This window comes from Aulonocara sp. 'chitande type north' Nkhata Bay, linkage group LG6, assembly GCF_057382095.1.
Source record: "Aulonocara sp. 'chitande type north' Nkhata Bay isolate Kocher_YH1m ecotype deep benthic linkage group LG6, A_spYH_male_GT1.1, whole genome shotgun sequence".
In the NCBI taxonomy this organism is placed as follows: domain Eukaryota; kingdom Metazoa; phylum Chordata; class Actinopteri; order Cichliformes; family Cichlidae; genus Aulonocara; species Aulonocara sp. 'chitande type north' Nkhata Bay.
In genome coordinates, this window is record NC_141349.1 from 34,950,754 (window position 1) to 34,977,581 (window position 26,828).

The 26,828-nt window shown below is 40.4% G+C and overlaps 1 protein-coding gene across 2 annotated transcripts in view; it reads left to right on the forward strand.

Annotated features, from left to right (window-relative positions):
* The window catches only part of pkd1a (polycystic kidney disease 1a), an 85,344-nt gene that overhangs the window by 48,133 nt on the left and 10,383 nt on the right, over positions 1–26,828 (forward strand). The window contains exons 24-52 of one of the 2 annotated variants that reach the window (XM_086296555.1): positions 2,168–2,320; positions 8,052–8,192; positions 10,311–10,632; positions 10,728–10,944; positions 11,221–11,380; positions 11,489–11,641; positions 11,766–11,910; positions 12,412–12,732; positions 12,869–12,957; positions 13,329–13,641; positions 14,467–14,647; positions 14,775–15,039; positions 15,126–15,321; positions 15,544–15,714; positions 15,806–15,949; positions 16,062–16,272; positions 16,370–16,496; positions 16,605–16,715; positions 16,834–16,883; positions 17,242–17,456; positions 19,510–19,588; positions 19,680–19,795; positions 20,705–20,907; positions 23,496–23,690; positions 23,804–23,943; positions 24,297–24,427; positions 24,712–24,823; positions 25,205–25,330; positions 26,611–26,782. In XM_086296555.1, the coding sequence (XP_086152681.1) occupies positions 2,168–2,320; positions 8,052–8,192; positions 10,311–10,632; positions 10,728–10,944; positions 11,221–11,380; positions 11,489–11,641; positions 11,766–11,910; positions 12,412–12,732; positions 12,869–12,957; positions 13,329–13,641; positions 14,467–14,647; positions 14,775–15,039; positions 15,126–15,321; positions 15,544–15,714; positions 15,806–15,949; positions 16,062–16,272; positions 16,370–16,496; positions 16,605–16,715; positions 16,834–16,883; positions 17,242–17,456; positions 19,510–19,588; positions 19,680–19,795; positions 20,705–20,907; positions 23,496–23,690; positions 23,804–23,943; positions 24,297–24,427; positions 24,712–24,823; positions 25,205–25,330; positions 26,611–26,782 (4,959 nt within the window). The remainder of the gene's footprint in view (positions 1–2,167; positions 2,321–8,051; positions 8,193–10,310; positions 10,633–10,727; positions 10,945–11,220; positions 11,381–11,488; positions 11,642–11,765; positions 11,911–12,411; positions 12,733–12,868; positions 12,958–13,328; positions 13,642–14,466; positions 14,648–14,774; positions 15,040–15,125; positions 15,322–15,543; positions 15,715–15,805; positions 15,950–16,061; positions 16,273–16,369; positions 16,497–16,604; positions 16,716–16,833; positions 16,884–17,241; positions 17,457–19,509; positions 19,589–19,679; positions 19,796–20,704; positions 20,908–23,495; positions 23,691–23,803; positions 23,944–24,296; positions 24,428–24,711; positions 24,824–25,204; positions 25,331–26,610; positions 26,783–26,828) is intronic. The other variant, XM_086296556.1, reaches the window with a different exon arrangement.

Below are 26,828 nucleotides of genomic sequence, written 5' to 3' on the forward strand. Positions count from 1 at the left end.
TTCAACACAACATTCCTGACCTTGAATACAAACACAATTGAACATGATGACAGAGGTGGTTAATAAAAGATGAAATAACTGACAAATCATCTTATAAGCTACATTTTACATGGCAGCGGATCTTTGCTTTGTTTCTTAAATACAGCGCACAAAATCAAATATAACGTCTGTGACCATTTTTACTTGGCTGTTCACTTGGTGACTATTTAAGTTGTGTTACAAAATTTACCATACAACTACAGTTGTGAAAATTAGGAGTTTGTGCTGCTTACAGGATGGGAAATAAACTCGGCACACACAGTATTGCAGTCATTAAAAAGATGTTGTGTTTTCAGCCATGGAGGAGAACTTGTGTGGGTCTACTAAACACTAAACTTGAACTGCTCTTCTATAGAAATACATTTGTACCGTTGTTATCCACACTTTGTCTTTAGATTGGCAAGCGATGAGTGGTATACAACGAATGAAGTTCAACACAGGCCATTCTGCTTCAGGCTCTGTGCACGCTCACATAAAAACGGATGTTTTTCAGGTCAGGCGACTGTTCGGGCACACAAAATGATCTTTATGAGTGCTGCCTGCTCCAGTCAGAGACGTTATCAGATAATGATGACGATAAAATGGCGAGAAGGTGTAAAGAATATAAAAATTAACCATAAAGTAAAATCCAACACTGTTGCAAATAAGAAAAAATATTAATGGTGCAGAAAATCAGTAATCTCGGAACCTGTCACTCAGAGTTTTAAAATAAACATTTCAATTCACGTCAGTTATTTCCGTGCTGACTGTGCTCACAGTGCTGCTATTTACATGTGTTTCTAAAGTGTGGGTGCACATCAGAGCTCTGAAACGTTTAACTGGATGCATTTAAAAATTAAATGTAACTTTGTCGTTTGCGGGTACCTCTTTACTTTTTCCCCATGTTTGTCTGTAGATAAAATAATCAAATATATTTAAACTCTTATCAAATATGTTTTTTTAAGCTACTCTGGGACTTAAAAGTTGGATAAGCAATTTTATACATATCAAATACATGAAAGTGCAAGATTAGGTTGGACTTTAAAAAAAAACTCATTTTAATGTTAACAGGAAGTGTATTTACTGAGTATTTGATTGACTTTATCCTTGTGGTAATGGTCTGTGGTTTTTAGCTCAGCTGCAGGAGAACAGGTTGGGCAGAATGGTATGGGAGCAGTGCCAGGTGACTGACTCACCTGTTGCAAGCTGGCTAATCAACCTCTCCTTTTATGCAGTAGCATGCTGAAACCAGATGACACACATGCTGAGACTCATAGATGATGGTGGGCTTTTGTCCAAACTTAGGAGAAGATATTCCTTTAGCTTTGCTTAGAGTTGAGTGTGCCTCGCCATGCCAGGCAAGCTCCAGTGGAGCACACAGGGTTTTAGTTTATGCAGTATGTGTGAACACTCACCAATAAAAGTCTGTTTGCTGCTCTACCCGGTCTCTGTCCGTGCCTGTGCTGATGGGAACCCACGGGCAGCACAAACCTCTGATACAGCCTCTTTTAGTACTACTGAAAAATCCAAGCCACCAATTAATAATTGACCACGTTGGTGTGTTTCTTACCCTTATTCCAGCCATTATTATTGTAACTTGCTTTTCACAAGTATCTATCAGAGCTCTCGTCACCAATTGGTGAACAACACAGCAACAAGGCTGCTAAAAAACAAGGCAGCACTCTCATATCACACGTATTCTCTCTTCCCGTCACTGGCTTCTAATGAGCTTAAGAATCCACTTTAACATCCCATTATTAACAACTGACAACATGGACAGGCCCCTGCTTATTTATTGGAGCTACTGAGACCTCAGATTTTCAGATCATCTGGTCGAGATCTCTTAATAGTTGCATGCACCATGTTCTGCTACAACCCCAAAAGTGATCAGACTTTTGTTGCTGTAGCACCCAAACTTTGGAACAGCCTTCCTGATGCTGTCGGGTCGGCGATTTATTTGAAACAAGTACTGGAAACTTATTTTTGTAGGTCGGCTTTCCCTTAATCTCTCCCCAATTATTTTGGGCCATAGTTTACAAATGCAAGTGTGTTTGTTGGAATGAATTTGAGACTGTGTGGAACAGGATTTTGTACAACTTGACAGACAGACAACATAAATAAAAAATTGCTGCAAATTTCTTCTTTTCAGGGTCCAGAGCACTGCTCCACCCTGAACTTCGGCCTGGGCTCCAGCGGCCCTGTGCTGGGGATCTCTGGCTCAGAGCTGGAGGCTGAGGTTGAATACACTTTCAAACTGACCATAAGCAAAGACGGCCTGGCACCAGAGTCCACCACACAGACTGTAAGTCTCCTTTTATATACATATTAAATACACATTAATAGCATCAGAAAAGTCAATTGTCATTAAGTTATACACAGATTTTTCTCGGTCTTTATATTTTCAGCTTTCCCAGTTTCTTTCTATTAATACTTATTAATAATGCTTCTTCTAAAAAATGTTTCACAACTTTTGGTTAATTGATCACTGGTGAAAGATATTAATTAGTTATATTAGAAAAATAATTTAATTTTTTGCCATATGTACTGTTGAAATGGTTGATTCACATATTAAACATGACCAAAGTTTGCAATTAGTCTCTATAAGCCCAAATGTTCAGCATTCAGACAGCTTAAAACTGAATACTTCTGAATATTCAGAATGTTATTCTGAATATTCTCTGCATGAGCTGGCTCAACAATATCTAAAACCCTAGTTAAAGATGATGAGTATCAAAACAGCAGTTATCAACAGCTGTGTTAATCCAGGATTTCTGCTTCCAATTCTGTGCACACTCATATAAATGTGGGGTTTCACGGGTCACACAAAATGACCCCTATGAGTGCTGCCTGCTCAGAGACATTATCAGATAATGATAAAGTAGTGATAAAAATCTATAAATGACATAAAGATTTAGCAATAAAATACAACAGTGTTGAAAATAAAACAAGAGATTAATGCTCAGAAAATCATTAATCTTTTAGAGATTTAGTGTATAGAACGGTAAACTAAACATTTTAATTAAAGTTAATTGTTTTAATGCTGAATAAGATCTTGGCTCTTTATTTTAACAGCTTATTTAAATTGATGACAGCAGATGGGAGCTCTGAGATTTTTACTGGATACATTTAAACTTTAACATTTACACACGTTCTGCATTATCAAATGGATACATGAATGTTTCAGTGACATACACCGTTTCCACAGCTGTATCTTTACAAGTTGGCATGATTTGTGATGTTAGTAAGGTACAGTTTAACAAGTTGCACATATAATATGCACTCGCCCAGCAGAGACTCTACGTTGCATTTAAAACATGTTGTAAACAAGAAGCAATCAGAGAGTGCAAACCTTCGCCAAGACAGCTCAGTGTCTGGCCAATATTTACTTTGAAGTGTATTTTATTTTATATATTCATTATATTATGTTCATTTTCTTTACTTTGTTCTTTTTAAACATACTTTAAGATGTTTGTAGTGCAGTTAAAACAAGTGCAAGCGGCAGTCTTTTGTTATTTACAATGCTGAAACCCATTTTAATATACTTGACATAATTTTGAATATGGGATTTTAGTTTTTATTAATGTGGATATAAATAGTTTCTTTGAAGATACAAAACATTTTGGGGTCAACTTGAAAGAAAGGCACTTCAAAGGCTGGATGCAAACTATAATGTGATGTTTAGAATCCACATATACCTGCATTATTTCCTAAATGTTGCCAATACAAACAAAGGCGGTAGCATTTTAAGTACAATTTTAAAGATAAAAGACATTTTATATAAGTTTGAGGTGCGAGGTCCAACGTAATATGGTATTAAGAATTCCTATATATCACTCCCCATATGCCTCTATGTTATTAATACAAACAATGGAAGTGTGAAATATAGTTTTAATAGTAAATAGTTCTGCATAGTATTATTATCACTTTCACCTTGAGATCAGTCTGTTTACCTTGAATGAGAGGTCAGATGGGACATGATATTTTAAATCTTTATATAGTACTTTCTTAAAATTGTTTGAGCTATTGTGTTTACAGACGGTAAGAATGACACAGCTGCAAACACACCTCAAAAACAATCTTCTTGGTGGATATAATAAAAGAAACAACAAAACGCTACTAGCCGATTTTAAACTTTGAACATAACTGTTTCCAGTTTATGTGTTCGGCACAAGTTACCACAGTGATTTAGCGAGGTAAAAATAGGGCTACTTTTAGGACATTTAAGCTCAACATTTCTCTGTAAGAAATTCATCTCACTTTGTCGTACAGCCCTCTGCTTTTCTAACTTTGGGGCAGCCAATCAGAAGAAAAGTGGTTTAAAGAGAGGGGAAAGGGAGCTTAAAGTGTAAGGCAGAGCAAGAAGAAAAGAAATGTGAACAAAAAAGCTGTTGTGATTAGGGTTGCAAAGGGGCGGAAAATTTCCGGTAAATTTCCGAAAAGTTTCCGGTAAATTTCCATGGTAAGTTAAGCTTGGGAATTTTGGAAATATTCCATATTGGAAACTGTCCATGGAAATAATGGGAATTATGGAAATTAATGGGAATTTAGGAGAACTAACTGGGAATATATTATTTCCAAGCATAAATATAAACAGAAATCATAAGAAAACCTCCATGCAAAATGTTTTCAACAGATATTTAAACAGATTTATTTGTAAGTACAGTAGAATAGAACACGTTTCAATAACTTGTTTCATGGATGAATAAAAACAGAAATGTTGAGTTCAATATTACCATCCCCTAACCCCGCTCATTCAAAAATGCCCCCTGTCCAAAAATCTCCACAAAGTCCCATTCAAAAGGTTAAATGAAAAATGCCACTTATCCTCCAAAACGTCCCATTAAACATTCAAATCTTCCTTCAAGCAATCCTCTTTTCTCATTTTTGCTCAGTCAATAGACTCTTCCTGGACCTCATCATCATCCAACAACATGTCCACTTCCTCAGCATCCAACTCTGAGTCTTCCTCTTCAGTGTCACTTTCCAGCTTTGTTGAGGATGGCTCTGTGTCAGGCTCAAAGAGCCGTAGGTTTGCCCGAATGCCGACCAGCTTTTCCACTCTCACATTTGTGAGCCTGTTGCGAACCTTTGTGTGGGTGTTCCCAAACAGTGACCAGTTGCGCTCGGAGGCGGCTGATGATGGTGGGATTTGGAGGAGGATGGAGGCTACAGGTGCAAGGGCCTCAGATTCACATAGTCCCTTCCACCAGGTGGCTGCAGATATGTGCTGGCATGACTGCCATATTCCATCCCCTTTCCAAAGGCCTTGCTTTGTTCGATACTTTGCCAAACTGCCTAGAACTTTGCCTTTATCGAGACCCAGGTGGTCAGACATGGCTGTAATGACCGCATAGGCACCGTTGATCTCTTCCCCGGAAAGTATGCCCTTGTCATATTTGGGGTCCAGCATGTATGCTGCTGCATGCACTGGCTTCATGCAGAACTCCCTCCGCTGTTCCAATGACTTGACCGCAGCCGTTTCCTCTGCTTTCAGTAGTAGGGAAGTGGGCAGAATTGTCTGGATTTCTTCTTTGAGTTCTGCAAAAAGGCACTGGACATCTGACAAGATGGAACCATCCCCCTCTATCTTCGCTATTGCTGCTGCAATAGGTTTGAGGATTTTCTGACTGCTAGATACTCTTTCCCAGAACACATCATCCAAGATGACCTTCTTGATGTCACTGTCGATGCCTACAGACTGGGATATGGCCATCTCTTGCAGAGACTCCTTTCCCTCCAGAAGGCTGTCAAACATGATAACAACACCACCCCATCGCGTTATGCTGGGAAGCTTCAGTGTAGTACTCTTGTTCTTTTCCTTTTGCTTTGACAGAAATGTAGCGGAAGTTACTTGTTTGCCTTTAACATATTTCAGAACTTGCTTCACTCTCTTATTCAGAGTGTCCATTGTTTTTAGTGCCATTATGTCTTTTAGGAGAAGGTTTAGTGTATGGGCTGCACAGCCAATAGTAGTTATATGAGGGTAGGTCTCCTCCACATGTGCCCAGGCAACCTTCATGTTGGCTGCATTGTCAGTGACCAGTGCAAAAACCTTATCTGGTCCAAGGTCATTGATGATCACTTTTAGCTCATCTGCAATGTATTGGCCTGTGTCTGTTTTCCTTTATGTCTACACTCTTGTAGAACACAGGCTGAGGAGTGGTGATTATGTAGTTAATAATTCCTTGTCCCCTGATATTGGACCATCCATCAGAGATGACTGAAATACAGTCAGCTTGGTCAATGGTCTGTTTCACCTTTGCTTGAACTCGACTGAACTCTTCATCCAGTAGATGAGTAGACAATGCATGTCTGGTTGGGGGAATGTATGCTGGTCGGAGAACATTCAAAAATCTCTTCCAGTACACATTGGATGTCAGCATCAGGGGTGAGCCAGTTGCATAGATTGCACGAGCGAAACACTCATCTGCGTTTTTCTGGCTAGTGTCATCCATAAAATCAAAGAATCCTCCGATGCCAGAGGGACCAGGAGCTGATGAGTGGGTATCTGACTCTGATACAGCTGAAACAGATTCATTTTCCCCTTGAGTGGAACTCCTGGCTGCTGCATGTGTTGGGCCTTGAGGAATTTTTTTGCACTTTGCAATGTGCTGCTGCATTTTTGTGGCATTCTTCACGTACGTCTTATCACAATACTTACACATATATACAGATTTTCCTTGTACATTAGCTGGTGTAAAATGTCTCCACACATCAGATAGCGCACGTGGCATTTTTCTGTAAAATAAAACAAGAGCTTGTAAAAATGCTAATGCAATGCAAGAGATCGTAATAATACAATTGCAATATGATAATAAACAGATATAAATAGTAAGGCTAGCTAAACAACTGGAATGATCTTCAAAACAAAACAACCAAATGAGGAAGCTAGCATCTTCTTTATGTTATACTAGCTATGGCTTATTTAGCATCTAACAGATGCTAGCATTTTATTTAGCATCTAACAGATGCTAGCATTTTATTTAGCATCTGATTAGATGCTAGCATTTTATTTAGCATCTAACAGATGCTAGCATTTTATTTAGCATCTAACAGATGCTAGCATTTTATTTAGCATCTAACAGATGCTAGCATTTTATTTAGCATCTTATCAGATGCTAGCATTTTATTTAGCATCTTATCAGATGCTAGCATTTTATTTAGCATCTTATCAGATTGCTATCTACCAGATTAATACATTTTATGTGATATTCACAATTTAAACATTTAATGAATATATTTTCCCATAATATCATCAAAACTTACCTCACTTGTTAAGTCCACAGGCTCAAATGTGTGCCTTTAATACTCTTTGTCCTTCAGGCTCAAAAGTGTGGTCGATGTGTACATGTGATGGAGGCATGCACAGTGCCAGTAGGTGGTCTCAATAGCCATGCAGCAAGCTTGTGCTCTGTACATGTGATTAAGGAATGGCATGGATATTCAAGTGTATTTGAATTGCATTTGTTTGTTTTTGTCAATATTATGCTAAAATATACTTTCCTCAACTATATTTAAGTTCCCTAAGAAGAGCCAACCTTCAATTTTGAAAATTCCCACTTTATTCCCATAAATTCCCGTTAATTCCCGTTTATTCCCATAAATTCCCGTTAATTCCCGTTAATTCCCATGGAAAGATTCCATCTTTGAAAATTCCGGGAATTTTGCAACCCTAGTTGTGATCCAGCCATAACATGGCATGACACAAGTGTTTCCTATTGTAATAATGAACCATGGCAAATATTTTGAGGGTTCCAGTGCAGACTGCAGATTTGTGGTCCAAGACTTCTTGTTCTGTGTGCTGATCACTGTTTAGAAATGCAAGTAAATAAAAAAAGGATTAAACACGAACTTTTCTTTAAATAATAGTTCAATAACAATTGGGGGAAACAGTTTTGTTTTTTTTTCCTTAAAGATTGTGCATATTCATATACATACATCAGATTTAAGCCAAACGTTTTCTTTTCAGGTGGTTAAACGTTCTCTTTTCAGATCTTGGTGACTGCATCCCTGCATGTCTGTTTTTGTAACAGGTGCTCGTCCAAAGCGGCCACATTCCCATTGTGTATCTTGAGTGTGTGTCCTGTAAGGCCCAGTCGATTTACGAGGTCAGCCAGAACTCGTATGTCTACCTCCGAGGAACCTGCACCAACTGCAAGGGCGTTCTTCGTGTGGTAAAAGCTCACAGAAACACTGACATCAAGCTTTAAGGGCAGAATCTGGCTAAAAATGTCTTTCTATGTCTCAGCAAAATGAGGTCACGGCACCACAGAAGCAACAGTGAAGTCAACGTTTCCACGTCCCTTTCTTCTCTTTCTTCTTCTGCTGCCCCACCTCTCTCCTTAATTCAGACTTTCCCTGGGATTCGTGATGCAGGCAGTAGTGTGTGGGCGTGAGAATGAGGTCATCCCTTAAGCTGAGCCAGAGAAAATATGTTGTGTTGAACTTACATAAGGAAACAATTTGAAAGACAAAACAATCATTGAGTTTCTGGAGTTTGAACTGCACCTACCAGCTGACATTGCTCAGCTGCAGTATAACCAATGTCACTTTGTTAGGATTACACTATACTTTCCATACTGACTGGAGTATATTTGAATTTTGGACTCTCTACACATATCTGACTCAATATGTGTAGTCATTACATACTAATATGTCTTTAGTAAAGGGAAAGATCCATCAGCTTGAAAAGAAAAAACTTTAGCAAGTTTTGTCTCACTTACACATCATCAGTTTTAACGTTTAATCATTTATACAGTACTTAATGCAATTCTAAGTTATAAGTAACTTAACTTGTCTGTCTCCTAAGAAAAATGTCAGGTTTGTCATGCATGTGGACGCTTTAGAAATATTGTACACATAAATTTTGAGCACTTTAAGAATACCTATTTTATTATCATGATGATTTAAAAGCTATCCATCTTTAAAGGGCATAGTTTGACATTTTAAGGAATACACTTATTGGTGAGAGTTACATCAGAATGCCTCCCTCATGTCTAGTAACACTACTCTAGATGTAACCAGTCCAACAAAGCGTGTCGCTGTAAACTTTTATCCGAGTACAGTGGTCCCTCGCTATAACGCGGTTCACCTTTTGCGGTCTTGCTGTTTCCTGGATTTTTTTGTGCAATTTTGCGTGTTTTTTTTGTTTTGGGGTTGTTGTTCTTTACACTGCATTGTTTTCTGCGTTCTGATTGGCTGTAGACCATTGTCAGTCAGTCTTGTGCTGTGTCTCCTGTACAGTATAGAATGCGTTCAGCTTATCAAATTATCTAAATCTTCTATCGCTAGCAGTGTGACTCTGCAGTGCTGTACTGTATGTTTGTAAGTTTTCTCCAACAATCGCAAAAATGTCAGTGAAACGTTTTGCACCGTCAACTGCACCTACGAGTGCCTTTGGTTTCATTCTGTAATTATTTTTCTACAAAGGTTTGAACGTTGAGTCTTTAAACAAGAGAGAAAAGTGTGAAAATGTTCATGCGATATTTTCACAAAAACATAATTTATCAAAGCATTATGTCTGGATACAATATCTAAAACAAATGAGGACATTCTTGTCTATAAAGTTTCCACTCGCTGAGCAGTTCCTACCTTTTGAAAATGATCTCTTATCTCAGTCTCCTGTCCACTCTTTCTTACATATTTCTCCATCTCTGTTACATTTTTTTTTCCTCTCGCAGATTTACATTTAGCTCCTCAGTTTTGAGAAGAACTACACCGAAACTATGGCGTTATTTTTGTGCCACTATTCTGAGCGAAAAGAAGAAATTGAGCGCACGTAAAAAAAAAAATTGCAGGTGCAAGTGTTGCATTTTGAGGAGAAATTTATTTTGAGCGAAGAAAAGCTAAATTTGAGTGAACAAAATTCATTGCTGCGTGCAAAAAATTTATTTCGGTGTTTGCTATTATCCATACACACACACGATAGCAGCCCCTGTTGCTCAGTTTTTGCATTTGCATTTCAAAATAAATTTCTCCTCAAAATGCAACACTTGCACCTGCAAATTTTTTTTTAAGTGCGCTAAGAATAGTGGCACAAAAATAACGCCATACGAAACAGTTTGTTTGTGTGGTGGTTGAGCTGTTTGAAAAGTTGTGTTTTGCCGCTTGAAAATTTTCATCTGATTATCCGGCCAACTGTCAAACTGTTTTATAATGGCGTGCCTTTTATTCCCAACTCATCTTTTCAACTGCAACTCAAGCAGGAAAAAGCACACTGGTGTCACTGATATCACTGATGTCACTAATATCAAGAGCAGAGAGTTATAGGCTGTTTTCCTTCTCTGTCTTAGCGCTGGAGTGCCATGACGCTAAAGAATGAGACTCTGGTCCTAGACTCCTCCTCCACCACGACAGGAAGCGACGGTATGAATCTGGTGCTACGGCAGGGGGTCCTGCGGCATAATGATTCCTATGTGTTCACCCTGCATGTGACTGACAGCAGCTTAAATGGCGAGGGCGCTGCTTCTATCACACTGCATCACAACAAGGCCCCGGCTGGTGGGGAATGTCACCTGAGAGCTGGAGGGGAGGCAGGAGTGGCCTACGCGGATCTTGATGGTGAAGGCAGGAGGATACGCACACTGCTGGACCGCGTACACTTCAACTGCTCTGGTAGGAAGAAGGAAATGTGACTTAAATCTTTTTAATTATCATATCCTTTATAGGGATTGTTGTCTTTTGACCCTGCATTGATTTTAACCCTTTAGGTTACAGTGATCTGGGTGACTCTGAAACTACATTGCTGTACAGTCTGCTAGTGACACGCTGCAAAGAAGAATACTGTGAGGACTTTTGCGTGTACAAAGGAAGCAGTCCAGAGCACTCGGCCTTCCTGCCTCCAGGTTTCAGCATAGCCCAACATCATGTATACGTGTACATCACAGTGGAGGACCACCAGGGAGCTGCCATCATGCCTCTTAACAAGTAACTCTACTTTACTCGGTTTAGTTCACTTATGAGGAGATTTCAGTCTGAATCTTTTTGAGTCACTTTTAGCTACCATGGTGTTATATTACTGAAATGTTTCAAGGAATCACTACAATCCCCAAGGTATTTGCTCAGTTGTTGAGTTTCATGGCATCTAGAAGCAACATGACTGTTATTGTTGCTCTTCTTGTTCACCAGTGACTGCTGTTCCACGTGCATATAGTGAAGTTTCAAATTCTATATTCAGTTGTTTTTTTTCCTGTTTGTGTCCAGGACCATTGAGGTTGTACTGCCAGATCCACCTTCTGGATACAGCAGTCTTCCCCACTGGCTTTCTGATCTGACAGACAGCAAACTCAAAAAGCTGCTGGAGCAGGGAGATTCCCAGAGGGTCAGAGAGTTATCATTGGTTCTTATTACAGTCCTAAATGAGGTAAGAGAGGCCTAGCCATAAAACAGCGATTAATGCAATCATTTGTCAAGTCACACAACAGCTGATAACACATGAGGAGTAATTATATCGGCATTTACTTTCTTCCAGTATGAGCAGACCAGTCGGTCGTCACGCGTATCCCAAGATGAGCGCAATCATAGAGTCAGAGTCCGCAGCAACATCACAAGAGCTCTGACTGCTCTGGATCTGACAACTGTGAGCGATATCCAGCAGACCTCCGCTGCTCTTGCACAGTGCACGGTGAGCAGGATGAGAGAAAACGGGGTCATTTTTAAAGGAAATTATTAAGGCTATTAACAGAAGAGGAGAGCCAAGAATACAAACAAATCAGTTACGAGTGAATGTGCATGCATCTTTTTTCCAGGCGGTAAGTCGAGAGTTCATCTGTGAGGAGTGTCAGAACAGCACTCTGAACAAGCTGGAGTCCATGCTGGACATTCTGCAGACAGACACCAAGCAGGGCGTCGTCACTCCGACTGAAATAGCTGACAACATCCTGAACATCATGGGTAAGAACGAAACTGCTGTGTCACTGTAAATGCATTATTAGGACAGTGTTGCTCATTTCTACATGAGGCTCTAACTGCAACACTAATTAGGAACTTCTACCCAGTCAGATATCTTTGTGTATTTTTTGTTAAGTTGAGGATATAGCTTTCTAACTGCTCTTACTTATGACTAAATAAAATAGGTGATCTATAAAGGAACTAAAAATTGGTTTATTTATTGGTCTAAAAGCAGTGAATTTGTGTAAATTCAGCTAAACTAGAGCCGTGTAATGCTCACTAACACAACGCTTCCAAATTCTAGTAAGTGGTGTTGTTGAGTAGATTACATAACTGAATGAATCTGCTCTCAAAAATCTATTTATGATTTTATTTTTCCTTAAATAAATGAGCAGTCACCAATACTGTGCGCACCAACAGTTCAAGAACAAACTAGTTAAGTTTGGTCTTTTTATTTATTTTTTTTAATTTATCGTATGTCATATTTTCTCCTTTTTTTACAAGGTGATCTGATCCATCAAGTCAGTCAGTCAGCTTCCTACTCGTACCTCCATGCTTATTTGGATTCCCCCTCACCCCCGTCCATCTCAACCCCTTCTTCCTCTGGTGAAGAGTATGGAAACGCCGTGTTAGACACACTGGAGCCACACCCTCTGCGTGTGGCAGCAAAGGCTTACAGTCTGTCCTCGGTGCTCATGTTGATCCTCATGCACGGCCGCGTACTCAACGAGGAGCCTCTCGTTCTGAGGGGAGCTGAGATAGCTGCTACGGGAAAACTGGCAGACCCCCAGAGTCTCCTCTGCTACCATGGCAACAACAGTCCAGGTTTGTTTGTGCATTTAGTGTCTCAGGTTGGAATTTTTCACTATAAACTGCAGAAAGTTGGACATTATAAACTGTAACTGTGAAGAATCATGTGCATGATGACAGTGTTTAATTTCCTCTCTCTTCATTTTACCAGAGTGCCAGCTGTTCTCCATCCCCCGAGCTTTCAATAAAAGTCTGGGCAGAGCTGCTGCTGGAAAAAGCATCATGCAGCTACTTTTTCAGGTTTGTTCATGTTATTGTCAACCAGACTCTCGAGTAGAATAAAACTCAAGCAGCTTTCTGAGGTCCGAGCTTTTGGCCCTACAGGGATTACTTGTACATACACTGACATCATTCTTTGAACATCAGAAAACACTTAAAAGAGCAGAAACGTCTGAGTCAAGTACAAAATTCTTCTTTTGAACCTTCTCCTTAGATGGCTGTCAAAGAACTTGGCAGCGTGAAAGCTGTTTGTGCCGAAGTCTGTCATCAGCACATTCACTGAAAGAGTTTGCCTGAACTGTGTCCTTCTCTTTGGTCTTTTTCAAATTCTGTTTTCAGATAAAAGATCCTCACGTTCACTTTTACTGACTTTATTAACTTTTTCCATCCAGGTGGAGTCCAACCCGTTCCCCTTCAACTATGTTGCCAACTACACCATCTCTACCGAGGTGGCATCCATGGAGTTTCGCACTGAAAATGGAACCCAGATCCCAATCTCTGGTCTTGATGATAGTCTGGCCATCACAGTTGCCATTAACAATAGTAGCATTGGAGAGCTGGGTTCTGAAGGTTCTGGTACTGGAGGAGTACCCACAGCGGGGGCCGTTAACATCAGCCACTGTGACTCTGTCATCGTTAGGGTCAGCGCAGGAAACAGCAACAGACAGGCAGGGCTGTTTGTGCAGCTCAACTTCACCATCCAAGGTGAGCACTCACATTTATCACAAACATTAGTAGGTAGAACTGAGCAAATTAATTTCTTTAATACAAAAATATGCTTGATCTCTTGGTTTCGTTCTTTTGGTTTGTCCCCTTATTTGATGCCACAGCAGATCATCTGCCTCCACCTCACCCTGTCCCTAGCATCCTCCTCTGTCACATCAATCCTCTGCATGTCCTCCTTCACTATAACCATGAATCTTTTCTGTGGTCTTCCTCTTTTCCTCCTGATTTGTCCAATACATTGACTGTCCTCCTTTGTGCATCTTCAGACCGTGTCAGCCTTGCCTCTCTGACTTTGTCTCCACACTGCTCAGTCTGAGCTGCTTGATGATTAAGCTAATAATCATTTGGAGGTGTTTTAAATGTATATTTATTGTCCAAGTAACTGGAATTTAGCATTTTTTTTCTTTAGGAATGAATGAAAAAAAGGATTTCGTGTTGTTTTTAGCATCTATTATAGTTCAAATTAAAAGATACATATGTTATTATATTGCCAGAAATATATAATTGTGACTCTGTGCAGTACTTAACTGCAGCATATGAATGCCTCGGTATGGATTCTGAATGGGTTTGCGAACATACAGCTATGTCAATGGCCAGACAATAAAATTATGTACTTTATATAGTATAGATGAAATAACAGGGCGAGTGAACTTGAGTTCATTTTGTATATTGTAAAGCTGTCTGGTCTTGTCATTTGGTGACTAAGTTTGTACTTCTAAATGTAAATTGTGTCTTTGTTTGTTTCTTTACTGACTGTGTATTTTTGTGTTGGTGTTACTGTCATTATTTTCATTTCTTTTCTAGATTTAAAAGAAAAGTATGAAAGAGAAAAGAATGACAAAGAGGAGCCATTCATCACCGCCTACCTCCATTCCCACGAACAACCCAATGAGTTCAACTGCACAGACACAAAACGTATCACTCTCAATATGACCAGCGGGCAAGATCTTGACCACAGGGACTACACCTTCTTCCTGTCACCAGAGTAAGAACTCTGTTCATTTGCAGCGTTATAATACAGTGCGCATTAAATATGCAGTAACTTTGCTATGGCTGACATCTCCTGTCCTTGTCTCCTGTTTATCTCCAAAAATGTCACTGTTGCTAAATAGGACCTACGACACCACTCTGGACTACTTCATCAACGTGAGTACGCCCTGCAGCTCTGAGTCTCTGCCCGTGGATGTTCGTCTGGAGGTCGGGGTGTTTGCTTCTCTGTGTCAGTACTTCAGTGAGAGTGAAAAGCAGTGGCGGACAGATGGCATGGTGCCATTAGCAGAGACCAACGCCAGCAGGGCGGTTTGCCGTACCAAGCACCTCACATCCTTCGCCGCAGGCCTGTTTGTGCCAACCAATGCCATCAGTTTTAAACTGCCAGTCAGTATCTCACTAAATACCAGTCACAATTTGTGGATGTGCACTAAATAAACAAAACCACTTAAACCATTTCCCCCCTCCTTCAGGAGCGTTCAGGGGCACCAAGCCTGGTCGTGCTGTTGGTGTGTCTATTGGGCTTAATATGCTATATTGTAGCAGCGGCTATCTTACACAAGTTGGACCAGCTGGATCTACGGCGTGCTGGTGTGGTTCCACTCTGTGGCCGAGATGGACTCTTTAAGTATGAGGTCCAGGTGAAAACTGGCTGGAACCAAGGGGCAGGTGAGATAAAACGACGTAACAGGTAGATGTCGTTTTGACGTCATTTTTGAAACTTTGCCAATATGTTCAATATGAGCGTCATGTGTCACTGTAACAGTGTGTGTATGACAGAAAATAAGGCAAATCATAACAGTTCAACTTCAAATTTTAAACTCAATAAAATCAATTCCTACATCAAGAAATGAAGAGAATTCATGCAAACTGCCTCTCTCTTCCATCCAGGCACCACGGCTCACGTGGGAATCAGTTTATATGGGCGTGAAAGCCGTAGCGGACATCGCCATCTCGACAGCAGAGGGGCTTTTGCCCGCAATGCACTCGACATCTTTCATATTGCGACAGACACCAGCTTGGGCAATGTCTGGAAAATACGTATTTGGCATGACAATAAAGGTAAAGAGACACACAACAGAAGGAGCCCAAGCAGAGTCTGTATATTAATGTTTATCCATCATTTAACCATTATTTGCTGCCCCTTCTTCAGGTCTGTCTCCAGCATGGAAGCTACAGTATGTCTTGGTAAAAGACTTGCAGACAGGAAGCAGCCACTATTTCCTGGTGGAAGACTGGCTGTCAGTGGACAACGAGAGAACTCATGGACAGGTGGAGATGGAGGTGGAGGCTTCAGGTAAGGAACTGCGATTAGGTGGCATGTAATTAAATAATTAAAGATTGAGTGTAGCAAAACAACTGCTTGATGCATAATGCAAGCTTGTTCGCTTTCTATTTTTTGCTCCCAGAGGAGGCTGTGCTTCTTCAGCTGCCTCGCCTCCTGCGGTATGAGCTGCAGAGGGCACTGTGTGAGAGTCACCTGTGGGTTTCGCTGTGGGAGAGGCCCACCCGGAGCCCGTTCACCCGCCTGCAGAGAGCCACGTGCTGTGCTTTGTTACTCCAGCTCTTCCTGTTGGCCAACACTCTGTGGTACAGCATTGTGGTGGACAAGCGATACGGGTGCGTGAATGGGTGTGACGGGGTTTTTTTGTCTTGTCTGTCTCTCTTTGTAAATTCCCACCATGCAACTTCTAATGAATGCAATCATGTCCTTCAGCCCGAGGGCTGTGTCAAGGTCTTCATCATTAAACGGCGAGACAGTGGCAGCAGGCGTGGTCACCTGTCTGATCGTCTACCCTCTCTACTTGCTTGTTTTCACGCTGTTCAGAATGAGCCGCAGCAAGGTAACCCAAACCTTACCAAATGTGATATATGATCAAGCTTTCTTGTCTTTCAAAGGCCCTGGATAAAGCAGAATATTTCCTCTGTCATTGTGTATCTGTAAACAATAGTGTGTGACCGTGGAGCAGGTGCCACAACAAGTGGACCAGGAGTCAGTGGAGATCGATGACTTCCTGGACAACTCCATGGCTGGAAGTTCCTTCCTCTTTTTTAATGGCGAGGTAAAGTCTGTCACGAAAACACGGGGTTTAAAAGTCACATTTGGGAAAGATTCTACTTTCACCTTTTCAGGTCATTAATGTTTGTCTCTCTCTCCATCCATCATCTCTGTTTCCTCAGACCAACTCAGAGGAGACCAACGTGGACTTGCCCACTCCATCAACTAAAAGGTAAGCATATTTATTTCAGGTAACGACCTGTTTGTTGGAAAACAGATGTAGTGGAATAGCAAGCTGTGAGAATCAACGAATAAAGTGGAAATGGCTCATCTTATGTGATCTGCAAGAGATGTGAAAGTTTAAAAAAATATACGTTTTTTTTTAACAATAACTATCTTTTGAATTTGAAGTGAGCGAAACATTTTCTTCACCAAACAACTCTAAATTCGAAAGCAACAATTTTATCAGAATAATGACAACAACGTTATTCTTCTCTGACAAACTTGTTTTGTTGGAATGACCTTCAGAGCAAATGAATTATTTGCTAAAGTTGGTCTGAGTCACAAACATTACTCATTGTGCATTTTAGTGAGGAGAGCTGGGACATGGTAGAGGAGGAGACAGAGGACAGGGACTGGCCAGAGCTGCTGAGTGACACTTCGGTGGTTGGAGGCGCTGGGCACGGGGCAGGAATGCCCAGGCTGAAGAGGGGTCAGGGCAGCAGGCACCTCGGTGTGGACATGGCCTTTAACCCTGATGATGAAGAAGGCGCCGAGCAACGCAACAAATATTTCACCTCTTCAGGTAACTGAAGCAAACAGGCTGCAGTATTAAATCAAACGTTTTCTGAGCAAAAGTGGGATATTTGCAAAAACACTTCAGAAACACTGAATTTAGTTTTCTTAAAAAGGCCATAAATGGACAACAGATCGTTAGAAGTTGTATGCAGTGTCTCATAATGGCCTGAGCTAAATGTGATGAAAGCAGATTTTCACTTGATGAATGTTGTGGAATTAAATGTACAGCAATATCTGCAGAAAATCTAAAGAAAGACAAACAATAAGGCTATAAAAGCAAATATTGCATTAAAAACTATAGTAGTAATGTCAGATTCATCTTTTTTTGTTTTTCATTTCTTTTTAGGAAAATAAACTACACACAAAATGCACAATAAATAATCATTCATTTATTTTCATATAGTCTAACTGTTTTTGGACAGTAAGTTATTTTGGTGGTTTGTCTTTGCATCACACCACAGTGGATTTTATGCCCAAAAAATGAAGATGAGATTGAACTGCGGACTTTCAGTTTGAATTCAAGGGATTTAGGAAAAGTAATGCAATAGTTTTTATTTAAGAAATTAGAACATAATTTTAAAACACAAGGAGTGTTTTTGATTGTTGAATAAAAGCACTTTAGTTGACATCAAGAATCAGTGGACATCACCAAATGCGGTACAGTGGTCCCTCGTTTATCGCGGGAGTTACGCTCTAAAAATAACCTGTGATAGGTGAAATTAAAGTAGCCAACTTTATTTTTTACAATTATTATAGAAGTTTTAAGGCTGTAAAATCCCTCACTAGTCACTACACACTTTAGACAGTTTTCTCAGACAGGCATGAACATTTTCACACTTTTCTCTCTTGTTTAAACAAGAAGCTCAAACCTTCATAGAAAAATAAGTCCAGTATTATAGGATGAAAACAAAGATCAAACCCTGTTTTCAGGTCCAGAACATGTTAATAGAGCAGCTGCCAGAGAATGCAACATTAATGATTCAATGGTACAGAAGTAGAGGAAGCAAGAAGAATGAGTTCAGTAAAGTTTGACTTATCTGACTGTTTTGTTTCTCACTTCAGAGCACAGTTTCAGTTTCAGCACTTCAGAGTCACACTGCTAGGGATCGAAGATTTATGTAAATTTGACAAGCTGAACACATTCTGTACTGTACAGGTGACACGGCACGGAGGAGATTAATTGACAATGGTCCACAGCCAAACAGGATGCAGAACACAATGCGCTGTTAAAAAAACCAACAACCCAAAAACATGCAAAATTCCACAAATAAAAAATCTGCGAAACAGCGAGGCCACGAAAAGTGAACCGCGTTATAGCGAGGGACTGTACTTCCTCCACTGTGATGCTCTGCCGGGGTTTTACTGCAGCCACCTAGACAAAATTAGAGAAGCAAGGCTAAGATTTGGACATGTACAGAGGAGGGACAGTGGATATACTAGAAAAATGTGTGTGTATGATGTATGAATATGGAGCTGCCAAACAAGGGGAAAAGAGGCCTCAGGAGAAGCATATGAAGAGGTTTGGTGCAACAAAGGAGGATCATACAGACCCTAAAGGAAGTAGAAACATTACATTTCAACATTACACTGAAAAACTACAAAATACCAATTCAATGCTTTGAATCAGCTTCAAGATATTCTGCTTGATTTGTCATGAAATAACAAGAAAACAGGCCATGAAACTGCTTCTTTTTGACTCTTTTTTTGACTCTTGTAAAAATTGCTGTAATTCCTGAATAGTTCATGCAAATCTTCTTTAAAGCCCCTTGAATTAAAGATTAAAGTCACTTCAATCACAGATTGATTGTTTGGTTTAAAATCCTCGGAGGTAGTGCAGAGAGGCAGAATTACACAAATTGTGTCTGTAATCATAGAGCGCATCTTCAGTAGCGGTTTTCTGTCATAGCTGAGTAGTTGGATCGGTTATGACCATGTTAATAACTGAGAAAAGTTAACACGTTACATTTCAGAAACCCCAGAAAGACATGGCAGCGAGTTCGTTTAGTGACTGAATTTAATGAATGTGTATGATGATCCAGTTTCACACTGTCTTCTTATAGATGAAGATCTGATCAAGCACATACTGGCAGACGGACAGAACTTCTTTCCTCAGGCAGATGAAAGCGAGATGGCTGACCTGTAAGTTATATTCTGGACAAGGAATTCCCCAGAATCGTTTGAGACCTGTGTAGATTCGCTTGATTTTGTGTTGCCACTGTTTGTGTCGCAGGTCGAGCATTTTTGAAGATAAGACTGAAGTGATTCTCCTGACAAAGCTGAATGACCCTCTTCTTCTGGAATCTGTGAGGCGGGACCCACCAAAGACAGCCTTCACCTCAAACACAGGTGTGTGTGCAGGCAGTTTGAATTATCTAGTAAAATTCAAATTTACTGATTAAACTTTGAAGAATTACAATTAGGAATGCACTAAACAGTCTCACCAAATTTTAAAGATTCATAGTTTATTCAGAAAATTATTCTCAAAATTAAATATTTTATTTGTAAAATACTGACTTGTAAAATAGAAATTAAGAGAAGGCAGACTTTTATAATAAATAGTACTACAGCCCAGGGAAAAAATATGCAGATTTGATTTTTACATTTTGATTTGAACTGTCCCTTTAAAAGACCATCCAGATGTTATTTGCCCCCATAGATGTTCTATTTTTAAAGTTTCCTGCTGTCTCTTTGTTTAGATTAGTAAGAGAGGACACATAAATCACCTATCCAAGGGTTTTAGAAGGCTTATAACTCTCATTAGGTAAAGCAAAGTTTGGTGATTACTCTTAAAAAGAAAAAAGGCTGTTACTTTCACAGAGTAATCAGTCTTGTACTGCCAGATGTGTGACTGAGCCTTTATAGTTGTGCTTTGATGTGAAACCAGCGTGTGTGTGCATTGTGCTTTCGTTTTGCAGTCTCAATGTTTGATAAGTGACATGTCCTTGGTTGCGATAGAAAAGGTAAATTGAAAAGGCATCAAACTTACAATGTCATTTATTCTTTCTCTGGAAACTTGATATATTTACTAATTACGTTACTAATCGAAAAGACTTTGAAGTCCTTGAAGACTCAAAGTCTCCAAGAACTCTGCTTTCTTTTGCAAAGTGCAAAATAACCTTCAAAGAGTCTAAAAGGATCATTAAAATGCTCGTTTTTTTCAGTTAAGTAGTTTTACGCTTAAATACTTCCTAAAGTTTTCAGTGCCTGATGATTTGTATTTGTTTTGTCTTTGGCACCGTATTCTTCTTTTCACAGTTGTAACAGATGTGTGTCGTCCAAGACGGTTTCCACCTTGGTGTGGACGTGCTGCCATGTGGGGCAGCTGGGCAGGAATCGCTCTGGCCAATGGTGTTTCAGTTTGGGCTGGCTATGGGTTCAGTCAGAATGTTGCCATGATGTGGTTAATCTCCTGCTTTGCTAGTTTCTTCTGCTCATTTCTACTGTTGGAGCCAATTAAGGTAAAGACACGTGGTTTTGCAAAGATTTCATAGTGTGTCTTTTGTCCTGTCTCAGCCTCTCCCTGGTTTTTCCAGAGGTTTCTTCCTGTTAAGAGTTTTTTTCTTCCCATTTTTTCCCCAACTACAGTGGGGCAAAAAAGTATTTAGTCAGCCACCGATTGTGCAAGTTCCCCCACTTAAAATGATGACAGAGGTCAGTAATTTGCACCAGAGGTACACTTCAACTGTGAGAGACAGAATGTGAAAAAAAAATCCATGAATTCACATGGTAGGATTTGTAAAGAATTTATTCGTAAATCAGGGTGGAAAATAAGTATTTGGTCACCTCAAACAAGGAAAATCTCTGGCTCTCACAGACCTGTAACGTCTTCTGTAAGAAGCTTTTCTGTCCCCCACTCGTTACCTGTATGAATGGTACCTGTTTGAACTCATCATCTGTATAAAAGACACCTGTCCACAGCCTCAAACAGTCAGACTCCAAACTCCGCCATGGCCAAGACCAAAGAGCTTTCGAAGGACACCAGGAAAAGTATTGTAGACCTGCACCAGACTGGGAAGAGTGAATCTACAATAGGCAAGCAGCTTGGTGTGAAAAAATCAACTGTGGGAGCAATCATCAGAAAATGGAAGACATACAAGACCACTGATAATCTCCCTCGATCTGGGGCTCCACGCAAGATCTCATCCCGTGGGGTCAAAATGATCATGAGAACGGTGAGCAAAGATCCCAGAACCACACGGGGGGACCTGGTGAATGACCTGCAGAGAGCTGGGACCAAAGTAACAAAGGTCACCATCAGTAACACACTACAACGGCAGGGAATCAAATCCCGCAGTGCCAGACGTGTTCCGCTGCTGAAGCCAGTGCATGTCCAGGCCCGTCTGAAGTTTGCCAGAGAGCACATGGATGATACAGCAGAGGATTGGGAGAATGTCATGTGGTCAGATGAAACCAAAGTAGAACTTTTTGGTATAAACTCAACTCGTCGTGTTTGGAGGAGGAAGAATACTGAGTTGCATCCCAAGAACACCATACCTACTGTGAAGCATGGGGGTGGAAACATCATGCTATGGGGCTGTTTTTCTGCCAAGGGGACAGGACGACTGATCCGTGTTAAGGACAGAATGAATGGGGCCATGTATCGTGAGATTTTGAGCCAAAACCTCCTTCCATCAGTGAGAACTTTGAAGATGAAACGAGGCTGGGTCTTCCAACATGACAATGATCCAAAACACACCGCCCGGGCAACAAAGGAGTGGCTCCGTAAGAAGCATTTGAAAGTCCTGGAGTGGCCTAGCCAGTCTCCAGACCTCAACCCCATAGAAAATCTGTGGCGGGAGTTGAAAGTCCGTGTTGCTCGGCGACAGCCCCAAAACATCACTGCTCTCGAGAAGATCTGCATGGAGGAATGGGCCAAAATACCAGCTACTGTGTGTGCAAACCTGGTAAAGACCTATAGAAAACGTTTGACCTCTGTTATTGCCAACAAAGGTTATGTTACAAAGTATTGAGTTGTATTTTTGTTATTGACCAAATACTTATTTTCCACCCTGATTTACGAATAAATTCTTTACAAATCCTACCATGTGGATTCATGGATTTTTTTTTTTCACATTCTGTCTCTCACAGTTGAAGTGTACCTCTGGTGCAAATTACTGACCTCTGTCATCATTTTAGGTGGGGGAACTTGCACAATCGGTGGCTGACTAAATACTTTTTTGCCCCACTGTACATGCCAAGTCACTGGAGTTGTTTGATTGTTGGGGTTTTCTCTGTATTATTGTATGTTCTTTAACTTACAATATAAAACTCTTGTTGTCATTTGGGCCTATATCAATTGAATTAAAGTGAAGTGACAAGATACAGTGCCCCTAAATGAAGACAGCAGCTCATACACTGTATAAAAGACAGATGTGGTCACCATGACATCAGCCATTATTTTGAAGAGTCCTTTGTGAAATCTCATTTTTAGTGTTTTGCTCACTGCTGTCTTGGTTTTTTTCTTGATCCAGAAGTACTTTATTTGGACGTGTTAGTCAAAGCACGCATGTCCTTAACTTTAGAGTATTTAAAGATGTTTTAAACATTTTTTCTTGCTTCAGTAATGTTGGGGGTTTTAACGTGGGCGTCTATGGGGATTGATTCGCTTTTAGAGCCAGTTTGGCTGCTTGAGGCTGTTTCATATATCTGCTGTGAATCTAAAAAGGCATACATTCACCACACCATCTTCAGAACCTGATAATGTTATGTTGTTACAGTACCATTAAGTGTCAAAAACACACTTAAAGCAGGGTTAGAGAATGTATTATTGCACCACTTTGGACCCTTAAAATGTTTGAGATGAGTTCAGAAAGGACAAGTTGATTGTTCCCACAAGATTTTTCTATATTTTCAATGTCTCAGACACCCATTTTCACTAAATTGCCATCTGGCTGTTGTTGTGTTAATAGTAGGTTGTCCAATGTTCCTTAGAGTGGATCGATTTGGACCACACATTTGACTTTGGGTTGAGTAAATGCAACATCAAAATTCTGGACTTTGAAATTGGTTGCCTAGCATAACAAGTTATCTGCCATGTGCCCCACAGGTGCTGTGTGAAGCAGTTTACTACGCACTGTGTGTGCGCCGGCTGCGTCCTGAGGACCAGGATGTGCTGGTGGAGTTCCCCAGGGTGGAGAGAGTGGTCCAGCGGGTACCGAGGGTGAGACCTCCACAGGGCTTTGCTCTGTCTCAGGCCCGACACCAGGCCCGCAAGGTCCACATGCTGCACACGATGCTGAAGGTCAGTGAAGAAGAGAATATAGTGGGTTAGAGAGAGATGATGCTGGAGTCTCCTTTCAATATTTAAATCTTTAAATGGTGATCAATAACAGAATTCTTTTCTCTTATTTTCAGAATTTTCTGGTCTATATGTTTTTCCTGTTGGTCGTTGTGCTTCTCAACTATTCCGACTCAGCCAAAGACACTCACAGCCTCAGGCTGCGCACTCAGCTGCAGCGAGCCCTACACACACCCGAGTACCACAACATCAGCAGGTATGAATGTACATGAATAGAGCTGGAATATTTTCATGGTTTAATGTTTCCAAAACCTTGTTGCTGCTCTCATTTGTAAAGGCTGACTTACTCATAAGACTGTGAGAAGTCTTAGGAAGGATTTTATGGCAGCAGATTTTCTCTCAGGATTTCACCTGATTTTGTCATTTTCTTTAAAATAAAAGAGATCAGATGTGAAATTCTATCACAAACTACCTGTGCTCAGCTCTAGAGTGTCTTCTATTATAGTGTTAAGTCTTACTGAGTGGGCACGACCATCCTGTATGTTCCTCTTCAGCCTGTTTGTCCGCGTGGGACAAATAACCTTCCTTGTGTTTTTGGGTTTTTTTTAGCCGAGAAGATGTTCTAGCGTGGCTGCATGACTCCATGTTGCCACGGCTCCTGGATGAGTCTGCCCTCTTGAGAGACACAGGAAGCGTGTTACTCGGCACATTGAGGCTCAGACAAATCCGTGACGCACAGGGTGAGATTTCTTTGTGGCCACTATCTTTACTGAGATGTGAACTTGTTTGGAGCTACATCAGAGCTCTTTGACAGAGCACATCTCAGACTTATTGAATCTATTTTTTGCTTCTTTGTGTAGCTTTCTTCAGTAGTACTACCGAGTCAGAGACATAATGTTTAATATTTCAGGATCCTGACTATTATCTGAATTGCGTTTTATGATTGCATTCTTTTTTTCTGGGTAAACTGATGAAATAAATGCAGATGGACGTCATTGTAATCTTTTCAAAACTTTTCCATTAGCAGATTCTCTTAGGTCAGAAAACACATCATCTTACTGGGGAAAGCACTTGGTCATATCTCCAAGTAAAGAAGAGGATAATAGTACAGTTTTTGGTGCCATGGATTCGGATTGGTAAGGAAATTATTGAAAACCTGCTTGTGTCTGTGTGGCTATTAAAAGTTATTAACTATTGTTAATTTGCAGGTCATTGGTAACCTGTTTAGCGTTAGAGATAGACTAAGAGAAAACGGAAGATATTACTTTTCAGATAAAGTCTCATACATGCATTTTGGACTTGCAGATTTCTTTTATGAGCTTTTCCATTTGGCTATGCCAAATAGGCAAAAATCCATAAAAGGTGTAGATATGAACTCAAAATCTAATTCTAAATGGGTTGACGACAAGCTGGTGGATGTTAATGTTCTGCTTAGTTTTGTTTTTAACATCTGGCTTTCTTTGATGTCCCCTGTTCACTTCTTTCTCTTTTGTAATTTCTCCCACACGTTTTCCAAGGGTGTGGCGTTTGGATCGGATGGGGGTGTATAACAGCAGAGATGTGGTTCACCAGCTGAACAGAAGCCTGGAAGAAGCCGCCTCCTCCTTAAAGCAGCTGCAACAGCTGCACTGGCTCGACTCTAGGTAGTGATCATGTGAAGACATGACTACAGCAGTAGGACATGTAAAGTCTGAGTTACAGCAAAATAATTAAAACACATTTTCCTTTGTATTGTTCAGGACAGCACAGTGTTTTGCATTTTTTAAACATGTACTCACACCAGTGGCTGTGGACTGAGCTGAGCCAGTTTGACCTGCAAAGTCCAGTTGGTTCAGTCCAGTAAACAGTTAAACATGCCATATTCTGGCCCACGTGGAGTTCACTTGGATGTTGGCATGCTGCACATCTGGTGTGTATGCCAACCTTGCCCAAGACCAAAAACAAATGCTTTCCGGTCCAGCGAAGGGTGAGATCATCTGGCAGTGAGGGAGTGAGAATATGACCTGAAAGAGGTCATGCTCATTGATTTCATTGACCAGGTTGTTCCAAAATTTAGGGGCAATTTGCAAGGGAGTAGAAACTGGGTACATGTTATTGTGCTAATAATTTCACAATGTTTGGAATCAAACACAACTGCGGCCTTTGCTTTAGAAATCTTGAGCGGAGGTTTACTGTCAGATCATGAGCTGTTTTCTCAATTTGCCCCGGAGCCTGCAGTAATTAAAGCACTGCACAATCAGTAAAACATGAAACATCAAAATAAGACACAGAAAACAATCCAGTGCTGAATGCACTGAGAATGTTGGCTAACATTTAACAACTGTTTCTAAGAATGATAACTCAGTAAAATTGCGTCAAATCATTTTTTGTTTGTACCCTTTATTTCTCATTTGAAATAAAACTTCCTGCCATAAATAAAATACAAGAGCAGTCTACATACCTCCTCCAAGGCAGAAGATCCCTTCAATGGACATGATTTCAGGCCCTGGTTCTGGTCTACTTTGATATATTGATGATAATTTCTCAAAGACATTAAAATGTCCCCAAGTACTCACGCTTGGAAAACAAATCCTTCCAAAAAAAAAATTATGGTCCCAGATCAATTCCAGAAGTTAATCACTTCTAAGTTGGGCCAAGACCCACATCTGGAAGAATTTTCATGTAAACCTGTCAATAATTGTTAGTGTCATTCTTCTAACAAAATAAACCTATAACATAATCAGCTCAACGAAGTATCAAAGTATCAAAACAGATACCTGACCGAAACTATGTGAAATATTTTGATGCTTGGTTAGAGCCCGATATATCAGTGGGGCCAGTAAATCAGAAATTTAAATGACCAAATACTGTTATCAGCTTAAATGTGGGCTCCTGATCTTATCATGTGCACTAACTGCGTGTTTTGTTGTGTTCATGTTTATAGGACTCGCGCCGTGTTTGTGGAATTCTCTCTCTATAACGTAAACACAAACCTGCTGGCCGTCTTTTCCTTCCTGTTTGAGTTCCCAGTCTCTGAGCGTGCCCAGTCCAGCTTTGACCTCATTGTCATCACATTGTGGCCAATCACAGGGCTGGACCTGCAGCTTCTTCTAATGGTAAACATTCCCATAACCATGAATCCTTGAACTACAGCTGTTTCGT